Here is a 13206-nt window from a genome sequence, read left to right on the forward strand (position 1 = left end):
TCAAGTGTGAATGTAGACCATGAAATATGGCACATTTGTAGAAAATATCCTTCAACTTCACGGATTGGAATTAAACATAAACATTATAAATTTAGCAAAACTGTGATGTTTTATACATCAACATTTTCAATAGGTACTGTGCAATTACAGAAAGATACAAATATAAGCACACTTTGGCCCAAGTTGGCTGAAATGACTCGAAATGCTACACTGTCCCCTTATTTTTGAATGCTGCCAAAAACAAAATACAATTCTACAACAGATTTTTTACAGCTCAAAATCACCTTAAATTATAACACAGCGGATATTTACTCATCGGTATCATCCCTATCACTATCAGAGGCGTCATCCCATGTCGGTCTTTCTTCTTTTTCCTGTGAAACATTTGCACAATTTTGGCACCGACATAAATCAGTACAAGACAGTCTTGCAGACATACAGGAACATCTTCCAGTCTCACATTTGCTATGCTTGCAACTGCAGTGGACCGCCTGCAACACACTTTCAGGGGCAGGATTTCTAGTCATCCAGGTCACTGTTAACTCACCATCCTCGAGGTGCCATCCATTGCCAACGGGTGAAGGGGCACACATTATACCTTTCAGAGAATGTCTCATTATGGCTGCTTGGTAGTTTGCCCTTTTGCAGTGTTGGTACAGTGCGTCACTTGTTGGGGGCATGGATAGTTCTGGCAAAGCTGACGACGCCATGCAGAATGCTTTGTACCTTGCATCGTTCACATTTTCGGCAGATGACTGGCCATACAGGTGGCACACATATGTGCAAAGTAGCTCAAAGGTAGACTGGTCTAGGTTAAAACTGCTACCCAGATTTGTAAATGCAGTCAGATATTCCTCTTTCTCACAAGCAACAGAAAATGCCTTTCTTTTGCCTTTGCCATAAAAGGCACTTGTAGAGTCACAACCTGAGAAGGTATGGATCCCAATAAGTGCCAAACAGACACTTGTGCCAAGAGCTGACGACACCTTAGCTAAGTCAATGAGCCTTGTTTTGTTGCCAACCCCCGTGAAAAAATACAACCTACATGGTAAATCTGGCTGCAGACTTAAAGCAATCACTGCGACATCAGTATCAGGGCTCTTGATGACTACAGTTTGATGTTCCTGTGCTGCATGTTGTGCATGTAAAAACACCCTGGTGTCACATTCCTCATGATCACATGTCAGATCGTCAACAGCACTGAGAGTTTGTAAACCCTCCATTACAGTCACGCAGTGACACAGGTCTCCATGTGCTATGTACAAGCTTAAGTCCTTGCCCACAGTGGTAAGATCAGCCTCTCGCCACACAACATAGAGGAATTCTGCCAGTGCTTCTTTGTTTGTTCCATCTGATAGAAACTTTTTCCATTGTGTTGGTGTCTTCTGATCCCGTCCATAAATTTTCACCAGTTGTGTACCACCACCAGCTCTACGTGACCGTTCTAGGTTTTTAATACTCATTTTCGGATACTGGTCAATCACAAAGTCTATCCGTGTACAGTTGTGTTTCAGAGCAAGCTTGACTATGTACTGCAGTATGGTGTCTGCAAGCTCTCCAAAGGTACTTGGTATGGACCGAATGGCTTGAATGACTGCCATGCCATCGAAGAGAATAGCTCCATCTGTCGGAACTTCGTCAACTAAACAGTCTCCACCTTTGGTTTCCAATAAATCCATAAGAGCTGATTTGTTTGTTTTAGCAAGTGAACCATCAGCACTGGCTAAAGGATATGACACAGTTCCCAAGGAGTAAGACAGAATTTCCCGCAGGTCTATTTTTCTACTTTGACCTATGACAAGTAATCTGGAGAATAGTTTCTTGTCGGCACGCAGAATCACTTCCTTGCCTGCTGCAGATTTCTTCTTTGTCTTGGCTTGGTCACTAAAGGTCTTCAGTTTTTGTGTTTTGATGGGAGCAAATATGTCAACTGATGGTGAAAACAGTCTTTGGTCCATAAACTCTTTGACAGCCTTTTCCCCCTTTTCCGGAGCTGCAAGCAAATCCCTCATGATTTCTTCAGCTGCTACTGTCCCAGAGCTAAGACATACAATGCCATCTTGGTGCGTGTCAAAAGGATTCAGCATGGAATCTAGGGTGGAAATTATTCTGGTCACAGCCTTTTCATCAGCAAGAATTCGTGTGCTGTCAAGGTCTTTTCGTTTCCTTATATCGGGAGATTTACCTGCCATTGCCTCACATTGTCTTGCTATGGCAGCCCTTTCATGTTGCGACAATATCCAGCGATATACTGCAGCACGATTCTGTGTTAACCCTATCCAACCACCCTTTGTCTTCGAATCTCTGTTGCATGTTTGCTCAATGGCCTGGTCACAAGCAATCGAGGCAAATCCATGGACACTTTGACGTTGGACAGTCGACTGGCCTTTAACACTGAGCTCACTGTGGCAAGAAGGATGTGTGAGAGGCAAATTGACCATTTCCAGCCAGTATGAAGGTAAATACCTAGCATAATTTACACGATCGTACGCAAAAAACCATGGCATCATCAAGCGCACTGTTGACAGGTGAAGCTGCCAGTCCGATTCTCGTGTTGCTCTCACAAATAGAAGGAGTATCTGTACCATGTCGATGTATGAACTCCAGAAGGCAAACGTTGGGTTTTCTGCACTACTTCTTTTAACAAAGTCTTCATATTTCGAACACATTTTGTCAAATTTCTCATTTGCACACAAAACATCCATTGTTCTGTCCGGGAATGCACATTTGATCTCATTGATGACATCCAGACACTCATATCTCTCCTCTGGTGGCAGAGAATCTAAGAAGGTGAGAAGTCTGATGCGTTGCAGACTCTCATACAGAAGTTTGTGTGCCCTTATGCTGCGGTTGTAATGATGACCACTGATCACTCCATTGATGGATCCTGGGGCAACAACTTCGGACTCAATGAGTATGTCTTGCAGTCCTGCATCTCCAAACCTTTTTCCTAGAATGCTCAGGTAGGACATGCATGTGTGAAATTCACCTAGTCTAATCACAATACGCTGAGTAAAGTCATCATCTTTCCAGCGGATTTGCTGAGCTTTGGCATATATAGCTTGGTCAAAAACTAACACTATATGGTCCAGTTCTAGCTGATTAGCAATTTGGACACTTCGCTTCAGAATTGTGTTCACTGTTGACATCTCTGTCGGTGAAGCCTCAATGACTGGAAGATAATAAAGTGCTGACTTTTGCAGAGTGCCATCACCTTGAAGCAATGTATGGAAACCTGTCCAGCTTGGTATTGTGCATTTTTCAGCATCTATGGACTTTACAAAAACATATGCCAGTTCAGCTTGTACAGCAGACACCGTGTTCAATTTGTATGTGTCCGCCTGTAATGGAACACTTTCATGATGAAACAAGTTCTGTGGTCCTTGTCTTTTAGACTGATGGTATGGTTCTACAGGGATGCTAGGGGGTGCTTTAAATGAGGAAACTCCCTTCTGTAGAGGTTGTCTGTTTGTTGTTGACACAGGTTCAACTACAGAACTTTGCAGCATAATCCCATTTGTGTGGTGGGTAGTTCCACGACCTGACAGTGTCTCCTCCCCAAAGTCAATATTGTCCCACACAAGTACGGTAGGAACCTTCTTTGAGAATCCCTTTGGTATTTTATCTCTGCCCTCTACTAGTGTAAGTTGGGCAAGGCTAGTGTCTAGACTGACAACTGTGTCCCATGATGCACAATGTCCTAGTCTATTTAGAAGTGACACAATGTGTGATGAACCTGTTAAATGGCGCACCGTTAGACCAAGACACAATGATTTAGGGGTCTGCCTCCGGCCCTTAGATGCAAGATACACAATGTCTTGACAGATAGATATCACTTTTAGGTTCAAATCATCTGGAATATCAACATAATGGGCCAGTGTTGGTTCCTCAGTTGCACCAATAATCCAGGAAATCAGATTGTAAAGTTCAATTGGCACGACAGATTTTGCCTCGCTCACATTTAAGTCATCTGATGTGGGTGGCCACGGGCATTTCATACCGGGAGAGTCACACAGAAGCATCTTTAATATTAATGCCGCACTGTAAAGTGTCCTTGTGTCCTCTGCAGTATTGATGGAGGCCATTGAAGTTGGTCTTTGTGGTCCAGCTTTTGCACTAACCCTGTTTTCACAGTCACTTTGGCTAGTTACCTCAGTTGACTCTGTTGTTTCTGTACCTGATGGATGAGGTAGCCTGTCTATCAGCTTATCTGCAGACAATGTCTCGACGAAAACCATCTCACTTATGTTGCGCTTCTTGGGGGAGTGAAACACCAGCTGAGGGAAATCACGGGCCAACCTCCTCTTCAATTTATCCTGCCTGAATCAAAACGATAAGAGTGAAAGATTATCACAATGGTATAAATAAAGATATAATCACACTGAATTTGTTAAATTAGTTAAAAGTTAAAATACACTGTTAACAGATTCTACACATTATAAAATATGATTATGATTATTATGAATTCCATGTTAGTTAGAAAAAGAATGTTGGATAAACGTTCTTTCCAAAGATGCTAAAGACACTTTGTGGTATTCAAATTACCTGTAGTTTGAAGCATCAAGATCTTCATGTTTTTTCACCAGATTTAAAAAGATCCTTCTTAGCTGAGTCATTGTCAACACCTCTTGGTTTACAATTATTCTATGGCGGATGATTCTCTCACAGAAGATCTTGTAGCTGGCATCGAAGGTTGGTTCATTTCTGAAAAGAAAACACATTAAAAACAGAAAATATGTATTACTTTATATGCCATAACTATTGCACAATGGCTTCAATTTTAATGTAGTATAAATAGTAGCAAATCGAAACCTGACAAAGTGATTTGATTTTTTTATTATTATTATTATTCAACATTTTGAATTACAGGTGCAATAGTTGTGCAGTCAAGACTGTGTTTACAGACAAAAATACAGATGGCCAATCCTTTACTTTTGAAATGTGAAAATGTGAGGGAATTATTATTTAATAATATAAAATATGAATAACTCACTGTTCTTCTGAGGTCCCAGTAACTGATGCACTAGACTTTGTCAAGAACCTGGTGTACTGTCTATAACAGGACTTGTGGTATCGCACCTCCAGAGACACACAGTCTTTGTCTCGAATATGCACAAGAATGCTAGTGTCTTCCTTCATCTCAGCAGCTTTCAGCAACTGGCCTGTAAATAAATAAATACAAACTAATTAAACTAATAAAAAACTGTGTTAATAGTTAAACAATATTGAGTAACGGCTGTAGCTGTATGCAAAACAATGCAAATCTGTCTCTGATTTTAAAATAAACATTACATAAATTCTGTAATTGTAATTGAAAGTTAGCCATGGTACCCAGCATAAGGGAATAAAAGTTCAAATGTGTGTATGTGTTTGTTTGTGTGTGTGTGTGTGTGTGTGTGTATTTTGTTTTTACCTACCTGCTGACGTTTCTGCCTGTGAAAGATGGTCCTTCTGGCGTTTGCCTCCCACAGTAATGTACTTGTCCGTTTTCTTACAAATTATGCACAAGGCAGGAAGCACAGGACCAGCACAAGCTACTGGCAGCCCGGTCCTGGACCTAAGTTTCTTTGTCGGACATTCAACTGTAGCGATACTAACGTTACTACCCGATGGCACAGACTGGCCTTGATCTTGAATTTCGTGACGCTGTGTGGCCCGTTTCTCGGCCGCATCCAACCGCTTTTTGTCAATGAAACGCCTGTAGCAAGTGGAGTGAAACCCAGCGTCTTCGGGAACATTGTCAAACTCGATTTCTAGACAATGTTTGTAGGTTTCTGCTATTATCTGATTCTCACCTTGCAAACCAAGCCACCGTTTGACGCAGTTTCTGAATGTATCCCACCGTGTGCGTGTAAAATCCTTTGTTTCTTCTTTCTTTATGGACGTGAGATGCATGTAGCATTGTTTAAAATGTTTTTTACGGACTTTTGAAGGAGGTCTGGGCGTAATTTCCTCTTCTTCACTACTCGATATTGACAACAAGGGCGCAGACATCTTGTACTAATGTTTACCTGTCGTCCCAAAAAAGCGGCCACCTTATTGGTCTAGCAGGAAGCACGTGATGATTGTTCCGCGAAGCCTCATCACTGATGATCAAAATATGATTACGCGAGGAAAGAACTATTGCCGACTTTAAACAGTAATAAAAAATAAACTGCAGGATTACACATGGAGAACTTTTATTTTCTCGCCCAAAAACAATCGACCTTTTTATTAGAATTAAAACAATTTAGTGCCGCATATATGGGAACGGGATTAAACGTAAAACGTCTTCACCTTACGGCCTAAAAGGAAGCGCAAGAAGTTCACATGATGAGATGGGACCTTTACTTGATAGTACATTTTCTCCACATCAGCCGTGATTGCGATGTTGTCAAGACGAAAACGAACTAAAACCCCAATTAAGCTGTTTGTAAGATTGGGACCTTGAATGAGTTCAGTGTTCAGTGAGGCACCCTGATAAGCTGCAGAGCAATCAAATACCACACGCAAGCTCCCCTTCTTTGGGTGAAACACACCATGGTGTGGAATATACCACACTTTTCCATTTTCCTGCATCAACTGGTCTTGGGGTACAAGTTCAGCATGTCCGCATGATAGGACCGTTTTCATAAATGCACTATACTCATTATGAAAGTCACTATTCCTTTGAAACTTTCTTTTTAAAGTCAATGCTCGTTGCTCTGCCATGTGACGGTTGTTTGGCATCATAGGATTATCCTTCTTGAATGGCAAAGGCAATTGATAATGTCCAGCCACTATTTCAACAGAGCTGTCCATTATCTGCATGAATTTGTGGTCTTCCACCGACATTTGTTTCTTTTCCTCAAAACACTTTTCTGGGAATTCATAGTTGTATTGCTGATTCAAAAGTTCACTCAGGTTATCAACAGAAATCCGATGTGCATGAACATATTTCTGACCTTGCTTGTTGATGCATACATTCTCAGTATGGAGAAGTCCATTCACCACCCAACCTAGTAGTGTTTTAACAGCAAAGGGTCCATTACCCTGGCTATTGATAATTCTCCAAGGTTCCATCAATTTGGGTGCATTAATCCCAATCAGAAGGTCAATCCCAGCATTAATGTTGGGAATATCAACATCTTGAAGATAAGGCCATTTTCGAATATCTTCTCGTCTGGGGATATGTTCTCTGTTGACTGGAATTTCCTGCTGAGTGTACACTTCAGGTAACTTTATGAATTCCTTTCCTTCCAGGCTACACACTTCCAGGCCCTTGACTACCAGGCTGTTAACAGATTTATTTTGCCCCATAGTGCGAAGAAGTATTTGTTGAGGTTTGCCATTAGCATTCAAGTTCCTCCTAAGTTGTTCTGTGCAAAATGTTGCAGAACTCCCTGGGTCAAGGAAAGCGTATGTCTGAACTACATGATTTGAATTACTCAGCTTGACTTGAACTGGTATTATTGCAAGTGTACAATGTTTATCACTGCAATCAAGTGCCTCTGGTTTCAGTGAAACCAACCCGCTGCTCACTGCCTTTTTGTCTGAAGGACCTGCATTACTCTGCTCTCCCGTTACATTTTGAGGTATATGCAAGATAGTGGGATGTAATTTTGAACAAATTGAACAGATTTGTCTTCTTTTGCAGGTCATACTCATGTGTCCTTTAGCAAGACAACCAAAGCAGACACCTTTAGTCTTTAGCAGCTCAACTCGTGCGTTGTGAGACTTCTGCATCAGCTCTTGACATGACACAATCTCATGCTCACCATTACAGGCAGGACAGAGTTTTGATGAACTGTTTTTGGGCACATTGGATGCTTGCATTGTGCTCTCTGTATTGTTCTTTGGTGCAACTGCTACTGTTGTGGCGAAACTGCTCCCTCTGTTCTTCTGCATGAAACTCATTGGCTTGTTACTGTTAGCAGCTGTTCTTGTTGATCTTCTGTTTGAGGAGCCGTCTTGGAGGTTACCAAAAACTGGGTCTTGTAAAATCCTGGCCTGCCTTTCCAGGAAGACGACAAGATCGGTAAACTCGGCTCTTGCTCCTGTTTGTTCCCTGATGTCAAAAGCATGTGATCTCCATTTTTCTTTCACTTTGTACGGCACCTTGGAGATTAGAAGCCTCAGGTTTAATGGAAGGTTCAGCTCATCCATGTACCTTAAGGTACGCATTACATTACAGCATCCTCGGAGGAAAAGAGCATAACTGTACAGAGCTTCTCCATTGTCTGATGGGATATTATTCCAATTTAAGGCTTTATCCATATAAGCATTAGTAATTTTAAACTCATCTCCAAAATGAAGTTCCAATAGGCGTTTTGCCTCTGCATTCCCTCTATCTGCATCCACATGAAGACAACTTCTGACCAGCTCCTTAGGTTGGCCAGAGGTGTATTGTTCAAGGTAATACAGTCTGTCTTGGCTATTGCTGGTGTTTTTCTCAATACAGTGTTCGAATGCCTGCATAAATGGTCTGAAGTTCAGAGTTTCACCGTTAAACATGGGTAGGTGCTTAGTTGGAAGTAAAGTCATTTTCTGTTGCTGTGCAATAAGATCAGCAACAGCATCCAGGTTGCTGGTATCTGAGCTTAAAGGCGCATGTGGAAAGGAAGTACCTGCAGCTGTTTGACTGGTCGGATTCAGTTGTAAGGTCTGGACAGGTCTTTGTAACCTCCGCGGTCTTGTATCCTGTGTTAAAACCTTTTGCAATGGTGTTTTGGGAACAGCAGAGATTCTGGTATATTCCACTGGTGAGGCTTCTGGATAAACATGCTCCTTAATTCTGTCATATTTGCTCTCCAGATACGCATTCATGCCATCCCCTGGCAATTCTGAAACTTCTGTCGATTTGAGTCTAGAGTTCATAGATTCAGCATCAATGTTCTGTAACACTTGCACCTTTGCATTAGCTGCAGCCAACTCTGTTTCAAGTTCAACTCTTTCCATTGCATTTTGCACTTTAATTCTTTCCATTTCCAAGGCTTGTTTTTTCTTCAGTCCTTCAGCACGTTGCAATAGAGCTGCCTTTTCAGCTTCAGCTTTTAAACGTGCGGAAGACACTGACGAAGATTTTGAGGAAACACTGCCACCAGAACATGAAGATTTTACTTTACCTGCACGTGCTGCCACAATGGATATACTGTCCAGAGGAGATACCACAGTTTGGGGTTCATAGCTTTGAGCACTCTTCCACATTTCTACCTCATTCAAAAACGTTTCAAAAGTTTGCATCTTTGGTTGGTACCAATCATCATTGTCACTTTTCTTTTCCTCTTCCTCATGCAACACTTGCACAGATTGATGCACATCTTTAAATTCGTCCAATGCCACATGGAGCTGTTCAATGCCTGTGTCAACGGCTTCAATATCTCCACCTTTTAATAACTCCTTTAATTCATTCATTTTACGTGTACACACGCCAAGTTTTCCTCTGCGCGTTGCGCAAAGCTCTTTAATTTTGCCATCAGCCATATTTTTGGTTTGAGAACCACAAAAAAAATTAAAAAAAAATTCTTTTCTTTTTTCTTTTCAAAAATGTAAACAGCACAGTTATCTTCAACTCAATTCATTCTCATCTGGCTTCATTTTAGCTTAAATGTGCATGAACAAAAAACATGATCTGCTCCAGTAGCAAATCCAGTATCAAACGAAAAAATGCACTCCAACAGTGAACTTGAATAGGTGAATTCTCAAAAGATCCAAAACTTTTACGCTTCAATAACAGTAAAAAAAATGCTTCCATAGGTTCCAAACAATTCGATTGTGAAGCAGCGTAAACGATTGCAAAGTTCTTTACTAATATATTGGCAGACCACTCTTAGCTGGGACGTATTGGTTAACTTCTTTGACAAGCTATCCAACGCAGAGAAACTTGAATTGTACGTTTTTTAAATGGTGGATGAGACGGAATTCCAGCAGGTAGCTAAATAGGTTGGTAAGCAGAGCAAGGCAGGCAGCAGGCAGGTAAGTAGGTTGGTAGTAGCAGACAAAGCAATGGACTCCAGTAATCCAACAAACAATTGGTAGGTGATTGAGGAATGGTGGTTAAAAGGCACAACTTAATGTCAAAACTAATGTCCAAGTAGTGTTCAATAGTGATTTAATAGCGTTTCGATAGCGAAGTAAAGAACTGTATGCCTAAACGTTCCAACAGCTTCCTTGTTCTTTTTCTTGTGTTTGAAAAGGTGAGAGGCGGCCATCTTTATATTCAAACATTCTCACCAACTGTCAAAATAAAAGTCCTTAAAAAATAAAGGATCCTAAATCTAACAAAACATACCAGTGCTCCAATAGCACAACAATTTAGATTAAACTAAACTCAAAATAGCCCCTACACTCTGTGTTAGAGTCCAAGTCAAGTCTGAAGTCTCTTGTGGTTATAATAAGTGTACAGCATCACGTACAGCGACCCACCCAGGCTGCATAGAACACTGCGTATCTATATATAAGGAATTCAAAGCATGTAATATGTTATTATGACTCCTTTATCTATTAGCATAAAGTATCAGCTTTGATTTTGGTATATAATCAGTGTAAACAGGCTATTGCAACTTGACAAAAACACTAAGAATGCTTTACTTTTATGTTAATATCTGTATTTTGCCGTGAAAAAATTTGTGCGATCTCTCAGCCGCGTGTGGCTCGTAATTTCCACGCCCCCGCCATCACTTGCAGATCCATGTAGGCCTAATGTGCACTGCCTACGCAACTAATCATAGCTTATAAACTACTGTAAGTCAGCAACACATCCCAGACTCTCAAACCAGTGTAACGTTATAACTAAATGAAACAACAATAATCCTGTAACCTGTTTGCAGACAACGTTAATAATTAACGTAATGGAAGCCAGCGGCACGTAAATTATTACGTTAATCGACCACCACAAGTTTGGCAAATAAACAAACGCTCATTAATATTTCATAAGGAAGACAGTCGGAGTTAACCTCCCGTAACGTTAGGTTGTAGCTAAAGCAAGAAGCAAGCTAACGGTAGATGGTCAATGCTGAGCTAAACATGTTTACTGACCTCAGGGTGTGTTTTCAGATGCCTGATGAAATTAGATGTGGTTGAGCCAGAATCTTTTATCCTGATACCGCATATTTAGCATTGAGCGCTTCTTTTGTTTGGGCTGTCTTGTTTGAAGTTTTTAAACCCAAAGCTTACAATGAATGGCACAGCAGCGGCCGGTGCAGTTGACATGTTTGTTTGTTGTCCTCTTATGTGTGGTCGCGCGCAGCCGATACGTAGTACGTGTTACGTAGGCAGGTTATAGGTAACGGAGGGAGGGGAATAACAGCGAGCTCATCAGACGTTTCATAAAAATAAACATTGTTCACGAGTCCCGCAGCTCGAGTCCGAGTCGAGTCTGAAGTCTTTCGAGGACGAGTCTCAAGTCGAGTCTGAAGTCACTGTGTCTCAAACTCGAGTCCCCATCTCTGCCGATCAGTGAATGTGAACATGAGGCGTGTCGAAACACAATGAATCACTGAACAGCCAACCAGTGTTCTCTGTTTCTGTACTCATGACATCCATTATCCTTCAGTTTAATTTATGAGGTTGTGTGTGTGTGTGTGCCCAGTTGCACCATTGTAAAAATATTAACCAAGCACTTGGCCAAATGTGAAGTTGTATAACGCATTAACATGGAAGGGATGCTAATATTGATTTATAAACACTTGTTATTGGCTTGAGTTTGTTATAACTGGTTGTGACATGCGTCAGTACATTTGTTGGTCACTTTGTTTCTATTTCTGCAACATTGCACACACACACACACACGCACACTGATATCTCATTGGACTGAAGTGCGTTCCTCTTGATGCTGAATATCACACATGGACAAGGATTGTGGAGCTGTACAATACAATATGACAAGTTTCACAGTGAAGCATCACGGATGTCACAGAAAGACATGGAGTGTGTGTGTGTTGTGAGTGTGTGTTGAGGTTGGGACGTGTTAGAGCACTGCTGTTTCATTTGCAGCGGATGGGCAAATGCATTCTGGCTCATGCTGTTACCATGGCGATCACTGCACAATTACACATGACATCAGCTTTCCCTTTTTTTTCCCCAGACAGTGCAGTGGCATGGAAAAAAATAAACACTGCAGTTCAACTTTGCACAAAAAAACAAGAGGCAATTTTCAACAGTGTCTTCAAAGTCAGGAGGAGCTGTGATCGAATTATAGTTACAATTTCTATAGTTTCACTGACTTGATTCGATAGCTGATTTATACGGAGGCATATGAGGATGAGCGAACTAAATTGGAATTTGCATATGGAAAAATCAAGTGACCCTGGAGCAGTGTGTGTTGACGATCGAGCGCCAACCTTCCCGTCTCTCTTGAATCCAACACTGAAGTGACTTAAACTGCAGTTCATCGACTGGCCACTAGAGACCGGCTGAAAAAGAGACTCAATCCAATAAACCCCAACTAAATGTCCAACTTTACAGCAGAAAGATTTTTTACAGCCTGGTGCAAAAAGTGGTTCTGGTATACTGTATAAATCTAATTTTGCCCTTCATGACAACTGTGAGAGGGGTGAATTTTTTTTATAACTCATCCGTTTAAATTATATTAAGCCTTAAAGTTGTGCATAATTAAGGGTGTGGCCACTTGAGTGATAGGTGGATTCCCGCTAATGTCACTGTTAGCCGTTTGTCTGCTGTCTGTTAGCGTCACGTCACCTCGGCTAATCCGCCTCGCTGCACATTTTCATTTTCTGTTATCCGGGAGTGACGCCGGCTACGTCGCCAAGATGTCGACGGCCGGCTACGCCCACTTTGGGCTTCAGAAATGCTCTTCAGAAACACTACGAGTGACATCACGCACACTACGCCCATATTTTTTTACACTCTATGTTCACGATGCACATTTATAGTGAGCCATACCATCAGCTGAAAGCACACAGATCCTCAGAACTCAGACCACCTGAAAATGACCCGACCGCATCTGAAATCACACACTCCCCTGATATATAGTAGCCGAAAAAACAGTTTGTCACAAAACAAATATGCCTAAATTCACACAAGAAAGTACCTGTATGACCTACTACTACCTGTGAGATCCCGAAGTGTGGATATGGATACAATACACTTTTCTGTCCCATGAGGCCACGGGACAGGGTTTATGAAGCGATGCAACTGATGCTGGTAGATCACATGATAATGACAGCAGGGCTAATGTAGTACATCTGGATTATATTCATTCTATATATGACATATGCTGCGTCTCAA

At 41.4% G+C, this 13206-nt stretch overlaps 1 protein-coding gene across 1 annotated transcript; it reads right to left on the reverse strand.

Moving 5' to 3' along the window:
* Positions 1-246: 246 nt before the first annotated feature.
* LOC130084505 (uncharacterized) lies at positions 247-5186 on the reverse strand. The gene is made up of 3 exons (XM_056249971.1): positions 4994-5186; positions 4546-4704; positions 247-4320 (listed from the first exon to the last, which is right to left on the reverse strand). The coding sequence occupies exons 1-3, from the start codon at positions 5137-5139 to the stop codon at positions 309-311; spliced, it is 4317 nt and encodes a 1438-aa protein (XP_056105946.1). The 5' UTR covers positions 5140-5186; the 3' UTR covers positions 247-308.
* Between the last annotated feature and the right edge of the window lie 8020 nt (positions 5187-13206).

Source organism: Rhinichthys klamathensis, unplaced genomic scaffold, assembly GCF_029890125.1.
Source record: "Rhinichthys klamathensis goyatoka isolate OS25496 unplaced genomic scaffold, OSU_Roscu_1.1 h1tg000065l_1, whole genome shotgun sequence".
Classification (NCBI taxonomy): Eukaryota; Metazoa; Chordata; class Actinopteri; order Cypriniformes; family Leuciscidae; genus Rhinichthys; species Rhinichthys klamathensis.

Coding starts and splice junctions, on each gene's coding strand:
- LOC130084505 (XM_056249971.1), bottom strand. CDS start 5,139: ATGAAGGAAGACACTAGCATTCTTGTGCATATTCGAGACAAAGACTGT. Junction 4,705..4,993: donor ACTGGGACCTCAGAAGAACA/GTGAGTTATTCA, acceptor TTTTCTTTTCAG/AAATGAACCAACCTTCGATG. Junction 4,321..4,545: donor CTTGATGCTTCAAACTACAG/GTAATTTGAATA, acceptor GTTTTGATTCAG/GCAGGATAAATTGAAGAGGA.